Below are 22,718 nucleotides of genomic sequence, written 5' to 3' on the forward strand. Positions count from 1 at the left end.
ATGTTTTCTATTTTCTAGAAAAATAATAAAGAAACTGGGAAACTCTCTAAAAGTAAAGGAGTCGGTTAATTTGCAGGAGCAAGAGGAAGATGCAGCCATGGATGAATATCACATATAATATAATGCAACTTGGAGAGTTCGTTAAGAAGAGATGAGAATGGTCTCCAAATCTGAACCTGGAAAACCACTTCATGAAGAGGTCCCAAGTTCAAATTTGACATGCTACCTTCCTCTGCCTCACTTTCAATGCAGGTTTACGATCCCTGCCCCCCTCCAATTACAGATTCTTATGACAATATCATCTTGGCAAAGAAGAAATGGAAGCAATCCATGCGTGAAACCAGTGGGTATAGTTATTGAACTTCTATAACAGTAGAAGGGATACTGATAATCGCAAGGCCAACCACGCATTTGTTCAAACAAAAGAAAGTTGAGAACATGACAGTTAGCAGGCTATAATTCAAAGTGGTTTTGTAAATGGGAGTGGTGACCTATATTTCTACTTTTCGGAGCAAGCGGCATTTGCTAAAGATGACAAACTAACTTCGATTGCAACATGACCGAGCTGCATCAATAAGGAAGTTCCAAGTTCCGATTGAACAAAGCTCGAGTTATTTCTTGGTCAAATTTCAAGTTCCAAACTCATTTATCCAGAAGCAGCAAACAGATGCAAAATTTGAAAACATGAGGAATCAAATTTGTGTGCCGTCAACCATGACTTCCAGTATCTTCTTCTCCAATTCACGGCCATCAATCCAGTTTGAACTTTGTCGGTGTAAGAGTTCATGCTTCACTTTCTTCTTCTCTTCCTGCCTCTTTTCTTTCATCCTCCAATTCTCAAGCTTCTCTGCTCTTTCTTTCAACTGCATAGAACAGATCAAATCACATCAGTAATGCATTGAAAGGCAGCTTGTCGATGTAAACCTTTGACACTATCCACATACATGGTATTTAAAAACTATACGTGCTTAAAAAACAAGTGCATTCACATGCAAACACAACTATACACAGGCACAAGTTGAAAAACTCAGCACTTACACGTGCATACAGACTGCTGCAAACCACCCTCTACAATTGCAGCAAATTAACTGAACTCCATAGATTAAAAAAAAAAACCTTCATCTAAGTTCCTTCCAACTCCTGGTGTCAGTATACATTCTAGCTTTCTAACTGGTGTCCCAACATACAAGAACAACGTAGGAACAAACACACACCCCAGTTAACCAGCCCCCCAACAAAACCACGGAAAAATTTCAATCAAATCCCTTCAGCCTCAACAGATACTTAATAGTATAGTAGCATAAAAAATGAATATCCAAGTAGAATGTGTAAAACATTCAGGAATGAATATCTGGTTTTATGGAATCTTTACAGTTTCAAAAATGCAATCTATCACCACAAATCTGCATACGTGTGTATACCTAAAAGCATCTCCACCGTTCCACATCCAATTTGATCAAAGTCCTTAACCTGGCTTGCATTGTTCTAGCTTGTAAAAGTACTACCTAGACTATCTCCTGTTTACTAATCACTACTACTGCTTTTGATGCCATTAACCATTTAAAGCATGCAGCTTAAGACCATCATAAAAACACATTTTGTCTGAAAACCCAACATTGCTCAAACCTCTGAAACCCTAATCAACAATAACAATTAAAAAATAAACACAGAAAGATTAGGTTTTCCTTAAGATGACATCAAATGCTCCACATTTGCTACCAATACCCTGAAAAAACCCTAAAAACCCCAACCAAACAATCTTACTCCAAACAATTTTTTTATTCAATTCCTTTCCCAGCCCATCAATAAAAAGAACCCATTATTTCTTTTACAGATGCAATCGATAGTTAAACATCAAAATACACAGTTTCCATTTTTTTCGAAAGGGCATTCCGAGAATCTATTATTTACTTAAATCTTCGAAAAAATCAATAATAAAAAATTAAAAACACGAATATTACCAGAAGCTTTCGAAACTCCTCTTGTTCAATCTTCCTCTCTTCAGCTCTGACTTTAGCAGCTTCAGCTTTCAATTTCTTCCTCTCTTCATTAGCAACTCGAATAGCTTCTTTTCTAGCCTCTTCTTTCCTTTGTTTCTCTATACGCAAAGCTTCGACTTCCACTATATATTCCTTTCTCAATACTTGGACTTGCTTTGCATATTCTCTTCTTAATCTAGCTAGTTTTGCCTCTGCTTCTTTTGGGGTTTTTGGTGTCTCCCAGCTTCCAATAAAGGAGTCTGGTTCTAAAAATTTGTGGGTATTTTGATGGTTGTTTTTTGGTGTGGCGTTCGTGCAGAACAAACGACGGGTCGTGCGGAGTAAGGAGCGAGAAGCGGCGGTGGCCATTTCTGAGAGAGAGGGAGGACGAAAGTTGGGATTTCAGAAATTTTAGAGAGGAAAGATTGAAGGGTGTTTGGTAAATGGGCTGGGCTTGAGATTAGGCCATGTACACATAAGTAGAGAGTGCTCGGCCTATTTGAGTTTTTTTTCTTTTTATTTCAAGAATTAGAAAAATAAGCAGTAGTATGTTTTGGTCTTTGAAATTGGATTTTCCTAAATTATACCTTAAAAGCATATGATAACTAACAAAAACAACTAAATGATATGGGTAGGTTTAATTGTTCATATAAACAATTAACCAAGTTAATATATTTTTAATATATTTTATGATATTTTTGTTTCATAGCTCAGTCAGTTAGCACGTGAATGTAGATATATTTTATAAAATATATTACATGTTATATTTTTAAAATAAAAAATAAAAAGAAATTGATATAAAAAAGAAAAAAAATATTAGTTAGATGCGTAGCTTACCTTAGGGGGTTTTTTTTTTGTAACAAATCTAATTGCATTGGGCCACTAAAATTGCATGTCTAAGCTCTTTTTTTACTAGTTCTTTGAGTTTTGTTGGTTTTTTTTTTTAATTATTTAGTTTTATTTTTTTATTTTATCATTTAATGTTATGTTTTTATTGAATTTTATGCTAGTATATTGGATTTATTGTAAATTAATTTTTGTATTTTTTATCATATAATAATAATAATAAAAATTAGTTCATTGTAATGGAGTTCATAATCTAAATTGCGAGTTTGGTTTGTTGACTAAGGATAACATGACTGATTTTTTTTTTCTTAAACCTGCCCAACCAACAAGATCAGGGTGAACAACCCTTATAATTTAATTTGTAATTCAAGTTAAGCGAAGAATCCAATTGGAGGTTTTAAAGTTTAAACTTTTGTAGTTTTCTAATGTCTAGATTCTAGATATTACTTTTTAAAAACAATTGATTTAACCTAACAAATATATAATGACAAATAAACTGTAAAAAAATCATTTTAGCCCAAGGCTAGTTGGTTTGATTTTTTGTCAGGGAAGACCCTTAATTTTACTATTCCATATAGAGGTTTAGCCACATCCTTTAAAATTTTGTCATATATATATAACTTTTCTCATTATCTGGTTATAAATTTACTGTATTCATCATTTCAGACATATCCCCTGGAGGTTTATGACTTGGATGGCTCAAGTTTGAACCAACTCATGTGAAGCTATATTAATCTAAAAATAACATTGATTTTTTTAACTTTCAAAGTTAACCGGATAGCTCCCACCTAGCTTGCTATAAACCCAGCTTGGACCAAGTTTTGAGTTCCGGGTGGGGATGGTAACCAAGTTGAAAAAAAAAATTCATCACTGGAACCTTTTAAAATTTAAATAAATGTCCGAGTGATAATTTGAGTAATAAAATTTCAAAAAAATAAAAAAAGACCGGAGAGAATTTGACACCACAGCATTCACGGTACTACTGTAAAATGAGGATAACGATGATCAACAGATGACCTATAGTGTAAATGTGACCGACTGTGCACTTGGAATTCATACTTAATAATACCATTCACTATCAAGGACTTCGAATATTTCTACTGTTGAATCACTGTCACGGTACAAAATCTGTACAGGCTTGTTGCTCGACAGATGAAACTTGTAATGAGTACAGGGGAGGTTAATAACACTGCTGTCAGATGTGAAAAAGAAAACTATGTGCACAAGTCATCTCTACTGTGGTGAACACAACAATTTCCAGCTTTAGGTTTCAGCTTGGAGAACCTATAACCCTTCTCCAAATTATTGTTCCTCTGGCAATAGATTCTACTGCTCAATTATTTTCTTTGGCAATGACAAAATTGCAGAAACAATGCATTGATTCTATTGGAGGTAGTATTTTGTATCCCAAGTCCCAGCTATCTCAAGAAAACTTTGCAGACAAGCCTCAATCATCCGCTATCTCGAACTTTGTATCCTAGACAATGGATCAGAAATCATGTCAATTTGGTGTTCAATGATCACGAATCAAGTCAGCAGAGAAACATCCTCCCACGTCTCACAGACAGTGGGCATCAGAACAACCAATCGGAGCTTCCCTGATTGGCATTGTCTTGCGGGATTTCTGAAAGTTGTGACCCTAGCTTTATTATTACCTAAAAGAACATGAAGAATGCTAAAACATTCACCCTTTTCAACTGCAAAGTGCCACTCTCTAGATGATATTTCAAACCAGTTCTTCATAGCGGATCTTGTAGCTTTAACTTCAATGTACTCTTTACTACTTCCCACTTCTATAACCATGTCATAGGGTAACCCAGTCTCATTATCCTGATTAACCCACTTCACGACTTGACCGAATTTTTGAGTCAAATGGTTGAAAGCAACTTGCTCACCTTCTCTCCCAGTAGCCATTGCTTGTATTGCATTAGCTGTCCCAGGACGAAGCTGATCTGTCCTGAATATTTTAGATGGACCCAATTCAGGACCATTGAACTTAGGAGTCTGGGTGTCCATATTATCAGACTCTGGCAACTCATCTGCTTTGTTTTCAACGGTGAAATCCGCATTGTTCTTAGCTGGAACTACACTAACTGCTTCTGTGACAATCTCCTCATCATTTATGCTACATCGGCTGCTATGAAAATCTGGTGCAGTTTTCCAGTCTGCAGGTGGCCAATATGAACTGACACTGGCTTTCAACTTCAAGTTTGAGGGTTTCTGTTCGTTTATTGATGTTGGAGAAACATCTATTTGAAGCGATTCCTCATTCGTTGTCAAAGACTGAGTTGAGGAGAGTAACCACAAAGATTCTTCGTCAGGAAGCTTTGACACCTTCTGGCTGTTCACAATGAAGAATTCTGTTTGCTCCTCTGTGGAGCCAGATTCAGCCATGGTTGTAATCATATGAAGGAAATTTGCCAAGTGCAATTCTGGAGTACCATCAAAGAATAAACGAGATAGCTCCAAAAACAAAGCATGTGTATCAGATTCCAACCTTGTGTACAAAGTATTACCCTGAAAAATTATAATTGAAAGGCTAAGGTCATAATAATTTTTTCCATTTCCAAAATCATGAAAGAGTAAGGGTTATATAATGCGCCGAGGTCTTGTATATCCTCAAGATCTTGCATTTCAAAATTAACAAAAAATTTCCAATGAACTTTGGTAACTTGTCCAATCAAAATTTCACATGATTCTTGCCAGCAGTTTATCAGCACTAGTCAGCTGCACATAAATGAGAGAAATGAAATAAGTAGAATAAGCAGTATCATTCCATACCTCCAGGAGACAGCTACATTGTTCTTGCCTCTTAGAAGCAAGGCGACATTTTTTTATGGCATAGTGGTAGGATAACTTATCAACAGCAATAACCTGCAGTTGCTTTAGATTATTGAATCCAGACTGCTTGAGTTTAGAGTATTTATCAGGGTGTGTGCTATATATGTAGCGCTGAGCATAAGGAAGAGCCCAGTTAATCAATGAAGCTTTGAAGCTAGAGTCTGCTGGACCATCATATATTGCCTTACGAGTTACAACCTGCATGAAGAAAAATGATGAAGACTTCCCCAAGTGGTTATTTATACAAGGGATTTTAGACGGAACAATCCTGCAGCCCTGCCTTTGGTTTCACGCAGAACAAGAATCTAAAAATGCTTTCCCTCAAACCAAAAAAAAAAACCGTATTTTCAAAATCAGTTCCATTAGTTACAAAAGGAAACCAGCAATTACATACTATAATTATCAAATGAGTATAAACGGCACATCAATAAAAGAATGCCAATCAGAATGCATAACTGTTATTCGAACCACTTGAGATACAGTACAGTTAGAAATTATTTATGCTTTCATAAGTTGGTGTATACTGTATAGCACACTATCTGAAAAATAAGTAGGTGGATACCTCGTAAAGACAACCATTATATGCATACATGATGTTTGAAGAAATGGCAAAACTTTAAATAAAACATTCTGAGCAATCAACAGAAATTGGTGCGAGTATTATGAAGAGAATCCTAACATAACATGCAAAATCATTGGTAAGTTAGAATTTTATAATTAATTGATTTCATGAACATTTTGCAGTACTCTTTTGGTGAGTCAACATGTTCATTTAACTGGCATAACTAAGGTGTAAGTTTACAAGTTTCCATCAAAGATTGTGAAAATAATTCAACTGACAAGGCAGAGGCAGGCAGTGAAGGAGCGCTTACCTCTGAGAGAGCAGGTATCCCCAATTTTTGCAGGAGGGGAGACACTTTAGTTTGAAGCATCTCTTGCTCACTGCCACTCAGATTGCCAAAGTACAAGAATTCTATATTACTGAAATTCTTAAATATCTTCCTCAAGTTTTTATCATCAGACCAGCATACCAGACCAAAAGATGGGTCCAAAGAAACCCATTTATCTTGTGCTGTAGGCAGTACAGTACAATCCAATTTTGTCAGACATTCTTTCAAGTGAATGATATCTTCTGTACTTAGAGATCCAGATTCCAGTCCCTCAGTCCACATCAACAAGACTTTGAAAACCTATGACATGAAAAAGAAACCTTAGATTGCCACACAACACAATCAGTTTAAGGTCAAATTATTTTTCAAGTTGGGAACTTACTGCACTAGCAGCTTGTGAAGGCAAAACAGCAGTTGATAACTGCAGTAAAATATCAAGATAGCTATGGCAAGTAGGGATTTCAGATACTCCGCACTCATTAACAAAAAAGTCATGAAGGCCTGGATAAACATTGCACAATATCTTGCTTAATAGGCACTGAATAACACTTGTAGACCCGCCCTGAGAATGGATCTTTTTCAATCGGTCCATAGAGCCAGTTGGATCATGCCAATATACATCTTCAGCAGACAAAAATACACCAGGTAACAAATCCTTGTGACTAGAGCCAGATTTACTAGGAATGAAAATAAATGGTCCTGAACGGAATGCCTCTGAAACTTTGTTCCTTGAAGAAGATATTTCATCCCAGATAAATGTGTATAATTTTGACATTTGTGCTATGCTGTAGAGGAAAAAATGTCATTTGTCATTTAAATGAGTAAGATCAAAGAAAAAGATAGCTGGATTTTAAATGTAGAGATAGGCAAGAAAATAAAGATACGGTTGACTTAATAAGGATATATTCAGAATCGAGCAGAATGACAAAATGACGTTTTACAGACTCCCAATTAGTGAGTTGAATTTACAAATCCACAAAATCCATAAGAGATTGAAATCTTTGTGGGCACCATTTAGCATTGTAAGTACACAAAATAATGATAAATATCATGTCTTACACAACTCATGAGCCACGTGACCATCTAGCACAACAAAAGTGCAGCAGTACCTGGCCTTGAAAGTGGTTTCAGATTTTCTCCATGCTTTTATAATTTCCAGAACATCATCAATAGTGACTTCAGTCTTCAGGCCAAGCTCACTCAATAATTTTCTGCTTCTCACCTGTTACAAAAGGAATATAGTGGTGCAAATTAGATTAAGAAGATGCAGCCACAGTATATAACGTTTCCGAAATCATATCAGCTCAACTAAACCAAGAACTGCAAGTTTTCACATTTGACAACTGCGGATGTTTATTCCAATCTACTGTGAGCCTTCACCTAACGAGGAGGTGTCTACTTTAAACCATCTCACAAGCAAAAAACACCCACCCTACCCCTGTCTCCCCTTCCCCCACCTTATCCCTGTCTCCCCATCCCTTTTTGGGGCAGGAAATAAAACAAAACAAACAAAGAGCACTACGTAAGGGACTGATATTTGCAGAAACACAGATTTCATATGGAATCTGATAATGACAAAACTTCACTGTATATAGCTATCTCACAAACATGTGCACCTCTGACCATCTATTTTGTTTTGATGTCACTTTATGATACCCATCAATTGCAAAACCTTTGATAAGTGCTATTCCTGTACTGCCCCTTGGTGTTATAATCAATGCAATGAAAAGAGGAAAAATTAAAAGAAAACTGTTTATTTATAATTCTACTTCCTATAAACAATTGCAGGTAATATTGGGCTTAAAGTGGGAGGGACAACTATTATAAACTATGACTCCATTCGCTAGTCATGAACATTAATCTAACCTTTGGAAGAGCATATGGCGCAGAAGCACCAAGGATAGAGCGTACTGCATCACAATCATAGAATAAATCTTTAGGGTAGTGAAGTTCATTGTCCATGCTAGAAACTACCCACTGAAAGTCACAGATTTTGCTTATAAAGGAAGACTTGAAGGATCTCCCATTATCGCTGGACTTTAAATCATAGTAAATGGTAGCTTTGTCACTAAAGTTATCATCCCATAGCGTGTCAAGGACCTCCAAGAGATATTTACAGCGTTCTCCATCACCACTTGTGGACACAGTAAACAATAGATGTGCCAGCTCACTGGATTCCCAATCTTTTGCTGTTGATCCAGGGGAAATCAGGTCTGTATCCCATGCCATATTATTGGGTACACTATGACATAAATCAGCAACACTCTTTTCAATCTGAATAACTCGCACAAAGTCTGCAACGCCAATTTCCTGCAAAAATTCCCTCCACTTGGTCAATCCATTTGAGAGGGATTTATTAGCTGGATGCTTCAGATAGCTGATATCAACCTCATGCCATCTCATTTCCGCTATATTAATTAATTCATTCACATCAATAGGATTCCCAAATTCTCTGCTGAAATGAATTGATGTCTCAACAGGCCTTCTATATCCATGATTTGTCAATATATAAGCTTTATTTTGTAACTCATAGATAATGTGCTTCCTCTCAGCACAACAGTTAGGGCAGCCAGATTGTAGGTGGATCATTATAAAGCAGAGATAATCTATCATCAGATCCTTGTCCCTATCAGTGATTCGGTCATCAGAGATAGCTTGCAAAATATGAACCTTAATAATTTCATGTGCAGACAGTTCTTGCACACCAATTCTACGAAGCATCCTAGCAACATTGTCGACTGAAGTCTCATCGACAGCTGATGCAGAAAGAAGGGCTGGATTTACAATCTGAAGTTTGGCATTCAATTTTGGAAAAGCCTCAAGTCTGTGCACTCGATCAAACCCAGTGCTTAAGGTATCAGAGTGTAACCAAATTGTACTGACATCCACTGAGCTATACGTTCCATCTGAAAGGGGAATAAATGGAATACTTTGAAGGTTATCTATAAGATCAGTTTGCCCAGAAGATCGAGATAGCATTGCATAGAGGGTGTTTAGCCAAGACGATAGCCAACCCAAGCCCATCAACTTTAAGCCATTCTCTGTGCGACATAAATGGGTCATAAATTTAATTAATGTTTCAGGCCCATACTCCATGATACCCAGTGCCCTTGCAAGCGAATCAGACAAAACTATATTCTTGTCCAAGAATCCAAGTCCAAGGTACTCTTGAAGCAATCTATCAGGTAGAACATTCCGAGACTGCATATCCCAACCTCTCAGAACACTGCAAGGAGGAACCATTTTACTCCTGTCTCCTTCAATAAGCAGGCAGCTTGTTCTTCGTAATTCTAAAATAATTGCTTTAGGAAGGCCAGAAAAGAAACCATGCACCTCCCCAACAAGTGGAACAAAGCTCATATAAGTGGCCACAGCTTTGCCTGGATTCTCCCTAAAACAAGAGAGAGCACAAAAAGATCTCTCTGCACTAACAAACAAACCAGGAAACTTGGTCAACAACCATTCATTCCAGGGATTATTCTTGTCCACTTCCTCTCTTGATGAAGGTAGAATAAAATCGCCTTGAAGAATAAATTTCAGACCATAAGTTCTTAGAGGAAGAAAAGCAAAAACAGGCTGTTGGTCCAAACGTGGATTATACTCCCCATTATCTGACTCCTCGAGCGTAAATGCTATGGCAATTTCAGTTCCTTGCACTTTAGGACGACTAGCATGTGCCTCCAACTTCTGAGATGCTACAAGCCATGACATTTTATCTTTCCCACATGAAACCTTTACAATACCATCTTCCAAAATTTCTTTCCGCATGATGACGAGTGAATCATTGAGCCTGTTTCGGAACATGATACACTGGAGGCGCTGAAGGAAAAGCAGCAAAGAAGGATGAAGATCTGAAAACATCTTCGTTGCAGTATCTTCTGATTTTGACCGGAAAGGAAGCACAATACAAGTATTCCAACTGTTAATATTCATTTGATCAGGGTGCATAGACACCAGCTGACTGAAAAAGTTGATATCACAAGGAGGCACAACAGTTGGCAAAACAAAACCAATCTGACCCTCGCCTATGTCAAACTTGATATGAAATCCATTGGAATGAATCTCTGGAGCATCTGTGATCTACATAAAGACCAAATGACATCAAAAAGGAAAATTATTAATAGATATAATATAGCCTATCTATAAATGCCCTTGTGTGATCTTCAATCTTATGACAAATAGTGTAAGAATTGATTCAATGCCAACAGCAAATTAAAATTCTTTATCATATAACACTATTTTCTTTATTCAGAAAGACTTCATTATCACTTCTATTTAATAACAAAAAAATAATAAAGTGCTCTTTTGGTCACAAAAGCAATTATATTTACCCATCTAGGTCTTTAGAATTAAAGGTGTCCTATGCATTTATGCCAAACAACTACCGTGACTATTTTCAAACATGTTAATCACAATTACAAGTTCATTTTCTTTGTAAAAAAGGAGAGGCAACTATGATCAATCAAGTAACATTTTATTCTTGTCTATTTGCAAAATCTCAAAATAAATAACCAAACCTCCGTGCTTTTATGTGAATTGCCATTTTAGGTGCTATATTTGAAGTCCAAATAAAAAACTTGTTTCATTCCATATATTATAGTGATAAAGTATAAGGTTCATTAACAAGAAAGTGACTGGAACATCCTAGCAAGCAACAAGTCTTTGTTGGAAGGGACAATCATATGGCCATAGTAACAGAGACAAGTCTCTAAGATATTTTGATGATGCCTTGTACTAAGAAATTTTTTATTATATTGAAAGAATTTGCACAGAGACAGATTATCAAATAAAACACCCTTTAATAAACTTTTAGATTAAGGAACTGCTAAGTTTTGTGTTTCCTTATTTTTACATCTAAGAGAATAAAAGAAAGATGCTGAAAAACTATACAGAGACTAAGATTGCTAGCTAAATAACTTGGTTCACTCCCAAGTTCCAACTCCCCATTCTCCCTGATGCAAGTTCTTAAGATCAAAGTGGCAGTATTCAAGGCAAAGACAAGCAGAAGGGTGTGATGAGGTTTGACAGAGATCAAGCTAGTTCCAGTAAAGGGATACACTCTATAGAGGCTACACTTCCAGTATTACACGTTGGCAATAAGGAGAAATTTAAATCCAATAAATGAAGATAATCTTGTATTTCCAAGTGGCAGTAGAAGTTAATTGTAACTGTCATTGTTCTTATCTTTAATTAGTAGTTATCTATTAAATAACCATCAAATGTAACTCTATTTATTGTAGAATATTATGTCTGGTAGTTCATGTTGTAATGAAAACCTCTTTGTATTTGGTGTGATTCCAATATGAGAGTGATTCTCTTGAGTGGTGTGAGGCTACTTGTTTCCTATTCCTTGTAACTCTTGTTATTTGCAATAAAGTTATTAGAATTCTTTCCCACTGTCAATACTTTTTTCTGCTGTCATTCATACCGTGTTCATTTGTTTACACAAATTGTTCCCTTCCTTACTATCGTTTGACATTAGTCCCATAGGGCATTTGGTCCCCGACGCTACTTTTAAATGAATTTTTCATTTGAGACTGATGGAGAGATGGTTGGGAGCGCAGATGAATATAGCAGTGCTCAAAGAAGCATACCCGAAATACTGATTTGAAGCCAATTCCTTTCTGCCCTATGTATCCACCACCAGATCCTTTCTTGGTTGAATTTCCAACATCGCAAAGAGCTCTGATATTTTGAGCAGAAAAGCCTCGCTCATTATTCAAAACAATAATACCTGATTCTTGAAGGATGAATGTCAGAGTAGGTTCCACGTTTTCAGGATAGATGTTATCATCAGCATTTTGAACCTGAACAATGCTTAGCAGTTAGCTTGATAGCATGTAATAGTAAAATGAAACCTTAGGGTTAGAAACAATACTCAGAACAAACAATCCATCCCTGATTAGATTTACTTACAAGCTCAAGAAGAAAATGTGAATCTTGTGAATATAGTTCCTGGGACAGACAATGAAGAGCTCTCCCTAGGCGTGCATGCTGCTTCTTCAACATGCTGCTCTCTGTATTGAAAAGATTTTCATCCAGACCAAATTCTTCTTTCCTGATTGATTCAATTACCATGGCTGCATCCTTGTGTTGGTCAAGGTCGGATGATTTTTCTAAGCTACCACTGATAGTTTCATCACTGGAAACTACAGCATCATCAATTGTGCATCTAACTTGAGCACAAGTTGCATAATGTGCATCTTCTCTCAGAGTCACATTTTCTGTGCTTATCTCAGACCTCACAGTTTCCAAGCATGATGACCCAGAAGATACGGACAAGTCAGTGGTAATATTAGAACAAAATGCATGGTAATCATCAATCCACTCTACTACGCCGATAGCTAATCCTATTTCATGAAGCATCAGGCGTTCTTTTTGGTTGCATTCATACAAAATCACTGAAGAAGCTTCTTTTATTACAGATTGCATCCCTGAGAGCAAAACATCAGCTGCAAAACCATGAAATTCTGCAGGCATAAAACCAAGACAATCAAGGACAAACCTTGACGCAAAATGTAATGCCTGGTTGATTTTAAATGATTTTTTTTGCAATTCAACAGTCAAGTTATTAGAAGCAACTCCAATTGCCTTTCCATGCAAAAAACATTTCCTGCTGTCCTCTACTTCCATATTTTCAGAATGATTATTCAAAATGACTTCAAAGGCATGGCAAGCATAACATTTTAGAAGGGACAAAGGAACATGGTTTCCCCCCCCAGCTAATGAGAGCAAGGATAACAGTTTCACTGCTGTTTGAAAAGATGATCTCTGAAGTGCAGCTTCCAGGAATGAATCTGCAGTAGCAGATTGATCAATTCTGATCACCTTGCCATCCTTTGTAACCAGACACATCAATTCTTTATCATTGACCTCACTCAACAACCATCCTACAAGAGGGCCAAGGGAGGAAGCAAATTTGAGGTCCCAATGCGACCATGAGTTCAGGTCAGACAGCATCGGTGCTCTAACCAAAACTTCAATTGCATCTTTAGATGTAACAGAATTAAATGCTGCCACTAAGTTGTCACCCTTGTTTCTCACTTCATTGGTTTCCAACTTGTCTTCCTTAAGAGGCAATGAGTCTCCAATATGATGCATTCCTGACAACGTAGCAGAAAATAGGACACATTTTGAAATTACATTGTTCTTATACTTTCCCACAATTTGTTGAAAATCTTCTATAGAACCATTTTCCATAATGTTAAGACTAAGTAGTGGAAATTGTCTTGTAAGCAGTGCAGCAACCATCTGTTTGGTAATAGTTTCATTCTCCCACAGACTATATGAAGCTTGGGACACTAGTACCATCAACTGATCCTGGAGCATCGAGACCTCCAAAGTAGACTTTCCACATCTATCACCAGACAAGAGATTCTGTAACTTAGCAGGAAATAGAGAGGCATGTTTTTCCAGGAAAACAAAAAACTCCCCATGACCAAGGGACTTGAATTCCTTAACACCAAATTGGTCTGCTAGCCACAGCTCACAACTGGACAGCTTCCTCAATGAAATGAGTCTGTTTTCCAGAACTGATTTACCATTGCTCTGATACTCATTATCAAGCTCATAATGCCTAGTAATTTTCCCAATTATTTCTTCAACTGGGACACCTGTGAGATCCATTAACCACATGTATTTGATTACATGGATACAAATCATTCCAAAATGATACAAAAAGAAACTCAAACGAAACATAGAACTTAGCAAGATAGATCAATTGCGGCACCTGAGAGATATGCTAATCAGCTGCTACTTTTGATTATATGGATAGATTATTCAAAGCAAACATATAAAACAAACTCAGAACTAAACCAATAACTACATGGAACTTAGGAAGATAGGACCCAAACATTATTCCTAGTTTTTTCCAGAAAGGCACGGTACACCAATAAAAAAACATAGCATTCCACCACAGGTGGGCACTACTGGCACAATTTTTTATGTGAAACATCTAAATTGCCCTTCATAAACATACTGATTTCTCTCATTAATATTCATAAAATCAAAGGAAAATTTTGACATTTCTTTTGAAAAGGCTGTGCCAATAGTCTTACAGGTGAACTAATAGGATCAGCCTTCAACCTCACTGACTCTCGAGATGTATTTGAACTGAAAATTGATGTGATGAATGGTAATTGCACCAAAAGGAAAGGAGAAACAAGACACAAAAGAACACTTGCAGTATAACAATAAAATTCAGCACAGCCTATTTTCAAAGTTAGCATCACTCACTGCGTGTTTGCTGTAAGCGCTCAAAGGCCACTGGTGCCTGCTTTTCACCTGGTTCAGCATCAATGCATCCATATTCATAACAATTTCCAGAAAGGGTGTTAGCTGAATCAGGTTGACTTGTTGCTTGGAAAGTATCATAAATGCTATCCCACATTCCACACTTGATAGATGCAACCTGCAAAATTAATAAAATAGCTTCACTCTGGAATAAAGAACCAAAGTCGATGTTCACTAGATACACAAAGCCCTCACATCAGTCCAAAATCAAGACATGAAGGTTGCTTCTGAAAGCAACACTTGTGCCCCAGCAAGGGTTGATAAAGATCAAAGTCTACTACAGCAGAAGAACAAACAATGTTCCCTGAAAATGAAAAGGCTTCATAATCCAAAATCTTTTTTTTCACAAAATGCCAAAGAACTGCTGGGGCTATGGTAGCTGGAAACAACCACAACACAATCAGATATGGAAAACAAAAAACTTTTAAATACCTTCTTGAGAAGAAACAGTAAATGAGACAACTTGTCAATATAAAAATTTAATAGACAATAATTAACTTACAGCTACATTGAGCATCCCGTTAAATGGGTACGATGAAAATATGCATTTGAATCTTCTCATGCATCGATTAGTTCGCTTGCGAACAGCTTTCTTGCTTTCTGTTGGTTTGTAGTACTGAAGCATTCTCTCAAGAATCTAAAAGTACAAAAGCATACCCACTGAGAAGTGCAGCTTATATTAAAATGACTTTTACATGTAACATTCAAGTTTAAATAATTACAAGATAGAAATGAAGTATAATCATTTTTGAAGCATCTAATGCATTAAAACGGCAAGAGAGGAATAACAGAACTGCTAGGCAACACTACAAGTGTGCGCTACATATAATCCTGGTAATAAAATCCAAATAAAATAGAATCCTAGTAATCCTAGTAACAAGAAAATCATGAATAACATTTGAATTTCAAAATAAAATTCTGAAATAATGTAAAATTTCCAAATCAATGAAGTTACAAGCAAACTAAAAATGGTCCTTGTACACTTTCAGTCTTGCATCAAGAAAAATTACATGTTTTATTTGTGGACACTACCACCCTGCTTCTTTCAAGCAAGGAACTCGTGATTTAATGATTCCAGAAATTTCCTGCAACAAGCAGTCCACATTTTCAAAATATTAGGGACTATAAGATCTTGGAGCTTTCAGTTTGAACTGAAACACATGGTTCTCAAGACTGCATCTCTTCCATCAAAGAAATAATGCAACAATAATAATAGAGGACACTGCAGAAATTCATTTGCTCTCTTGTTTAATCCAACTATTTTCTATTGGTTCAGTTAAATAAAGATTTTGAGGCTAAAGGGCAACCCTAAAAATTAAACTTAAAAGCTCTAGACTTCATTTCTTTATGGCTCCCTTTAAATTAAACTGTCTCAGTTATTCTTAATGTTTAGCCAACAGCCAAAAGTTTCATAGTCTTTATGTAAACCATTAGCAAAGACAACTTGGCAAGACAAGGTACAAGACCTCTAACAACTTATTAAACCAGATTTCATCACTAAGCCACTTGGACTGCAAAAAATACAGTCTAGTAGACTGGGATTCTGATGAGTCGAGCACATGGCGAAGATATCTTCTTCAAAAAAGAAGGTATATAACCAGTGCAACATTCACATTTCCACCAGAACTAATTAAAATTCCTTGAAACTCCAGCCCAGCATTGAAACAAGTCAACCCCGCTGACATGTAAGATTCCTAATGAACTTCAAGATCAACTAAATCATCAGCAGAGATCCAAGTGTTGTTATCAACAGGATGGACATAAACAAATTAAGAAACATCTAACATAAACACAGAAGGAGCACTAATGGAAAGTATAAGTATATATATACAAAACACAGACACCTTTATTCTAGTTGGAGTATCTTTCAAGTCAAGTTTCACCATACCTCTGCCACAGTGTAATCCTTACATGCCTCCTTCCAGGTGGTGATAAAGCCCCCCAGGTCGTTGCTAGATAGTGAGATATCATCTTCACTTGGAGTAACAAACTCTTCAGTCTTGTCAAAATTATCAATAGGATGAGCATGTTTCTTATTGCTTCTGAGCAATTTTGAAGGCACAGATACATTCCAACTTGCATCTTCAAGTTTTCTTTTCTTAAAAAATGAACTGTTACTCTCTTTAGGCCTTGAGCTGCCACAATCAGGGGAAAATTGGCTACCCGTTTCACCTTTCAACCCTAGGCGTGACATCTCTTCAGTTGCAGAAGGGTAAGGACAGCTACTCACCCGATCAGAATTGCTGATAGCCTGTGCTGAAGACCTTAAGTGGCTGCCTACATTATTGCTGGTCATTTCATCTTCATTCTTTCCATCATCACTTTTTTCATCTTCAGAGCTTGATGAAACAAATCTGATGTGTTTGCCACAGAAACCATAGTTTTCCTGGGAAAATGATTTAATACGCTCGCTTACAGCAGAAAAACGTTCTTCCAGTCGCTCCTTCTCTGAAGAAAAACGCCCTTCATGCCTCTGAGATCGTACTCGAGGTCCACTTGCTCTTGCCTCTTGGCATTTCTTTAATGATCCATTCCTTGCTAATGTCCCTCGGCATTTCTTTTGTGTTGAATTTTCAGATGCTTTAGCTTCTCGAATAAAAGAAATATGTGTCCTGTTGCCACAAATTTAGCATATACATATGTTATGTATGTTTGTAAGTTTGTGTGCGTGTGTATGTAGCCACACTCAAAAAAATAACATAAGAAAGAGACACAGCCCTTCCTCATTGCAATGCAACTAGAAATACTAATTGGAAGAAGGTCAAATAGAAAAAATACAAAATGACAAAAATTGAACATAATTCATGAATACGCACCCCAAGCTTTGAACACGCACGCCCAGCATTTCTGGTCCCTTAACTGGATAATTCTTTGCAAGAAAATGCAGAAATTCATCAACAATAATAACTTTCTTCTGACAAGTGTCCATAAACTCACTAAGCAAAAGAATTATTTCCTCACTGGTTATCTTGAAAACTTCTGTACTAGCATCAGGTTTCATCGAAAAATAATGCAATACCAGTGGGTGTCTCATCAACGGCCCCAATCCCAGCTCTTCAAAGTTTTCAATACCCTCGTTCTTGCATATTGCCACTTCCAAATCATAAATTGATGTAATTCTTCGTACCCCAACAAAGCAATGTATAAAAGCATTTATCTAAATAACACAAAATCAAACAACAGAAATAAACAGCATTAACAACAACAAATTAGGAGGGGAAAAAAGGAGCTATACACTTTTGTTAGGTAATTACTGAATATTAATAAATAAATAAAAAAGGATAAAACACACTTTTGCTTTGTAATTATTAGTCACCAATTACCAATTTATAAGAAATTTAAACATCATAAAATTGAAAAGAAAAAAACACTTTTCTATGCAATTACTGATTGATAGTGAAAATTTTGAAAACAGCAACTACAAAAAACTGATGACTAGCAAGCTACTAATTAGTAAGAAGTTAAAAAATCATGATTTTTTTTTAAAAAAAAAAAACCAGTCTTGCTTTGTAATGACTAGTTACCAATCACTAATTGCTAAGAAAATTAAACATCTTCATAAATTATTATTTTTTTAAAAAAAAAAAGGTGAAACACAATTCTGCTATGTAAATACTAGCTAAGCAATTATACTAATTAGTAGGTACTGATTACCTTGCTCTCAGTGACCATAAGCCGGAAAAGAGCAGGAACCTCTTGCATTTTAAACCCTAAAGAGTCCCATGACTCAGCTTGAAAATTCACTAACACGGACTGTGAAACTTTCCATGCAGAAACATTCTCTTCTGCGTCGGAAAGATCTTGCCGTGCTTTCTCTACTGCTCTATCAATTCTCTCTAATTGTAGCTCTTTATTGTTTTGTTTCACTTTCTTTTTAGGGTTTTGTGGAAACTTAGGCAGGTTTTGTTGTAGTGTTGCTGGCTCTTGTTGCTGCTCTTGTTGTTCTGGTGGAGGTGGTGCTCCTGGTGGCGGCGGCTCTTGATGCTGTTGTTGACGATATTGTATTTGTTGTTGTGGAGGGAGAAAAAAGTTAGGGTTTTGGATTGGGAAATTAGGGTTTTGCATTGGGAAGTTTTGTTGGAGTAAAGCATTAGTGAAGGTATGGAGAAAAAAATTTGGGTCTTGGAGAGGGACAAAATTCGGATTGAAAGTAAGAAGTTCTGTTGGTAGTTCTTGTTGTAGTGGATGTCGTTGAGGTGGTTGCCCGCGGCCGCCGGGCCGGTAGGGAGGACGGTGGCCGTGCATTGGGAGAGAGAGAGAGACGAAGAAGCCTAAGAGGCGCAGTGAAGGAATGTATATGGTGGGGTGGCGGTTTGGGGTTTTGTTGCTTGAGTGGCAGTGCAGGACGTTGGTTATGGAAGTTTAAATCAACGGTTGAAAATGATCCAAGTCAGCAAATTTTTTATATTTTTTAAAACTAGTTTTGTTCGAGTGGAAACGAGACTATGGTAGGGTTCAGGCATGTCCCTGTATTGGTGGCCCGTGCTAAACCTCAGCCAACTCAATTTTTTTCCCATGTAAAAAACATATTAAGGTGTCGCTATCATTTTTATAAAAGCAGAAAAAAAATAATCAAAACTCAAGTCTTTAATTTAAATTGGTTCAATAAATATCATTAATTTAATAATATAATTAATGAAAATAAATAAATTAAAATACAAAATAATTAATTTTAAAAAAACTAATACTTGACAATATTGTGAAAAGATATCTTTCTAGTATTTTATAACGAAAAAAAATTAAATGAGAACGTGATAATGTCATAAAAAGTAAAATAAAAAAAATCTGAATTTTAATTTTAAGCAAATCAAATATTGAAGGAGAAAATTAAAAAAAATTAAAATAAAAAAAAAAACAACTTAAGTCCACTCCATTCAACCTGTCAAATACGCGACCTAATTGTTAGACTATGATAACCTCATAAACAACAAATTGAATAAAATAATGATGTTCAAATCTCAAACAACTCAATATTAAAAGGCATAATCGCCAGACCCACGCAACGTAGATTTGACATTACCGCTAAATCCAAGACGCTTGGGTTTGGTATAGTTGTCAGGGCTATACTAATGGTTGTCAGGCTAGGTCTTTGGGTCACGTCAGTCCTAAGCATTGACTTAATATATATATATATATATATATATATATATATATATATATATATATATATATAGTTAAAAAAGAAAAAAAATAGAGCAAAAAAAGAGAGAAGATAAAATTTCTATTGAATGAATACCAGTTTATAAACATAAAAATAAACTATTTCAATGTGAAAGTATGATTTGAATTTTTAGATTTAAAAAGTTAAATTAGATTTTTGTGAATTATTTGTACTTCGTTTATAAATAATTTTTAGGCTAACGTTTCTTGGGTCTGGCAAACATGTTTGACCCGAGTTTATTTGAATAATAACAACAACAATATACTAATAAAACAAACAACAATAACAACAATATACTAATAAAACAAATAACAACAACAATAATGATAATAATAAAAGATACTGAAGGAATAACAAATTCATAAACATAAAAAAAAATTATTTCAATGAAAATATATTATTTGAATTTTTAGATCTAAAACGTTAAATTAGATTTTTATGATGATTTATTGTTTATAAATTATTTATACTTCGTTTATAAATAATTTTTAAATTCACGTTACTTAGATTTAACAAACATATATAACACAAGTTTACTTAAACAACAACAACAACAATAATTATACCAGACCTAAGCGCCTTAGGTCTAGCAAACCATGCTAAACCCAAGGTGTTTGGGTCTGACAACCATATTTAACCCAAGTTTAGTTGGATATGGAAACATGTCAGACCAATGTTATTTGAGCTTGTATTTGGAAATTGAAAAAACTTGAATACTCTTATGGAAGAAAGCTAAAGAAATATTTATTTGATCATGAAAAAATAAGAAATTAAAATTGAAACTACTATTACAATCCACAATAAAATATCTTTTGATTTACAGTAATTTTTTCATACCATTTAGCTTTTATTATAATAAATAATGCTTATGTTTGAGGATTGAATACCAAGATGTTTATGTAATGGCACTCGTTTACAACAACTTTTCTATTTAGAGATTATTGTGTTTATCTAATTATAAATGATAGCTTGTAACCAGTTGTATCAATACATGTTTTTTTTAGTTCATGATTTCCTGATAAATAAAGGGGAAATATTTTTTTTCCAATTCAATGTCTATTGCTTAAGTTTTTTTATGGTATTTTTGTTGTTCAATTGAATTAGAACAATAGAGGATTTATCAATACTTATTTTAGATAATTTTTTCTCTTCATTTATTTGATAATATCTAAAGTTGTATCAATTTCATCCTTATATTGATCTTAAGAAAAAGTTAATGAAATTGATATCATTTTTCTTTATCCTATAAAATATGAGAAGATTTCAAAGAAAATTGAGAAATCAACAGATCTAAAGTGCTAAATAAAAATAAAAGCTAACATCAAGATCAAACTAATAGCCCCATAACCCATGATACAATAAGAGGAGTGATTGATGACACAATCTCATCAATTATTTTCCAGAGGGACTCATTTTAAAGAGAGAGATAAATAGAATGATGAAAAAAAAATCACATTTGAACCTACTAAAAATAATAAAAATATCTTTATCTAGGCACAATTTTTTTATTAAAAAAAATTTATTTTCCGTTCTTATCATCCTTATATCTATTTATTTTTTATTGAGTATGCATGGACAATAACTCACTAGATAACATAATTATTTTAAAATATGCATGCATTAGTACATTATAGTATTAACAAGAATCCTATAGCAGAGAAATTATTAGATATACGAGGAGTTAAAGGAAAAAAATAAAATAAAATTATAATAGAATATGATATCATAGGAATGGACTTTATCTTAAAGTAATAGCTTATTTTCTTAACTTCTTGATTATTTTTTATAGATTGAATTAATTGATAATGAATGTGATTAACTTTTATAATTATGGTTGATATTATTGTGATTTTGTTAGGTTTTTGTTTCCTATAAAATCATATGAATTTTGATGAGAATTTTAACAAAGTTTGTGATTTGATAATTGAAGAATTAATTGAAAATATTAGGGATCAAATTATATTTAATATAAAATATAATGACCAAAAAATCCCATTTAAGTACTTTTTTGTAAGAAAAACAAATATAAGAACCAAAATAACTTAAAAAAAAACAAACTTAAACCAAAATGTATATTAAATAATATGTGTTAAATTTGAATGGTGTTAGTTACATTAATTGACAAAGAGACATGATTAATAACAAAAATATAACGTAAAAAGATGATTTTAAAATAAAAAAAATACAGTAAAACAACTTTTAAAACATAAAAAGGCATAGGAGTATAAAAAATCATTAACAAAAGAATCAAAGACCATTTAAGATGGAAAGAAAATAGGATCATTTTATGTGTGTGTGTGTTAAGGTTAATTTGTTGTTATTGGTATAAAGTTATCGTGACAATTATTTAACCTTGACTTTAGTTAATTAACTTGTGTTAGGAAAAAAAAATTATAATTAGATAAAAAGGTGATTAAGATGAACAAGTGTAAAGCTAAGATGGGTTGGGTTTTTATATGTATATGGCTGAAAGTTCTAGAGATGTATGAATGGGAGAAAATAGATAAGAAAAGAAATTACAATGTTTTATCTACATTAGTTCATACTATCGTGTAAAAAAAAATTACAAGTCTATTTTCTTCTTTAAAAACTATTTTTTTTTACGTTGTTTTAACCCCACACAAGCTAATAATTTAGCTAACAGAAGAGGTATAAGAGAAGCTGATTTGCAAGAGATGGCCAAGGCAAGCAACATAAACTGAAGTTTTG

At 34.8% G+C, this 22,718-nt stretch overlaps 2 protein-coding genes across 2 annotated transcripts; both read right to left on the reverse strand.

The window, feature by feature from the left end:
• Nucleotides 1-331: 331 nt before the first annotated feature.
• LOC133668158 (stress response protein NST1) lies at nucleotides 332-2,411 on the reverse strand. Its single transcript, XM_062087898.1, has 2 exons — nucleotides 1,962-2,411; nucleotides 332-863 (listed from the first exon to the last, which is right to left on the reverse strand). The coding sequence occupies exons 1-2, from the start codon at nucleotides 2,346-2,348 to the stop codon at nucleotides 693-695; spliced, it is 558 nt and encodes a 185-aa protein (XP_061943882.1). The 5' UTR covers nucleotides 2,349-2,411; the 3' UTR covers nucleotides 332-692.
• Nucleotides 2,412-3,877: 1,466 nt separating this feature from the next.
• Nucleotides 3,878-19,156, reverse strand: LOC133692917 (protein NO VEIN). The gene is made up of 13 exons (XM_062114094.1): nucleotides 18,503-19,156; nucleotides 17,665-18,005; nucleotides 16,737-17,460; nucleotides 15,351-15,485; nucleotides 14,792-14,966; nucleotides 12,473-14,169; nucleotides 12,151-12,363; nucleotides 8,423-10,636; nucleotides 7,666-7,778; nucleotides 6,939-7,341; nucleotides 6,539-6,856; nucleotides 5,607-5,864; nucleotides 3,878-5,342 (listed from the first exon to the last, which is right to left on the reverse strand). The coding sequence occupies exons 1-13, from the start codon at nucleotides 19,091-19,093 to the stop codon at nucleotides 4,353-4,355; spliced, it is 8,172 nt and encodes a 2,723-aa protein (XP_061970078.1). The 5' UTR covers nucleotides 19,094-19,156; the 3' UTR covers nucleotides 3,878-4,352.
• Nucleotides 19,157-22,718: the final 3,562 nt, after the last annotated feature.

Source organism: Populus nigra, chromosome 1 (genome assembly GCF_951802175.1).
Source record: "Populus nigra chromosome 1, ddPopNigr1.1, whole genome shotgun sequence".
Classification (NCBI taxonomy): Eukaryota; Viridiplantae; Streptophyta; class Magnoliopsida; order Malpighiales; family Salicaceae; genus Populus; species Populus nigra.

Excerpts from the sequence above, each read along its gene's own strand:
- LOC133668158 (XM_062087898.1), bottom strand. The coding sequence starts at position 2,348 with ATGGCCACCGCCGCTTCTCGCTCCTTACTCCGCACGACCCGTCGTTTG. Across the intron at positions 864-1,961 it reads AGGAGTTTCGAAAGCTTCTG|TTGAAAGAAAGAGCAGAGAA; the intron begins GTAATATTCGTG and ends TGTTCTATGCAG.
- LOC133692917 (XM_062114094.1), bottom strand. The coding sequence starts at position 19,093 with ATGCACGGCCACCGTCCTCCCTACCGGCCCGGCGGCCGCGGGCAACCA. Across the intron at positions 18,006-18,502 it reads TTATGGTCACTGAGAGCAAG|ATAAATGCTTTTATACATTG; the intron begins GTAATCAGTACC and ends TGTGTTATTTAG. Across the intron at positions 14,170-14,791 it reads GCGCTTACAGCAAACACGCA|GTGTCCCAGTTGAAGAAATA; the intron begins GTGAGTGATGCT and ends TGGATCTCACAG.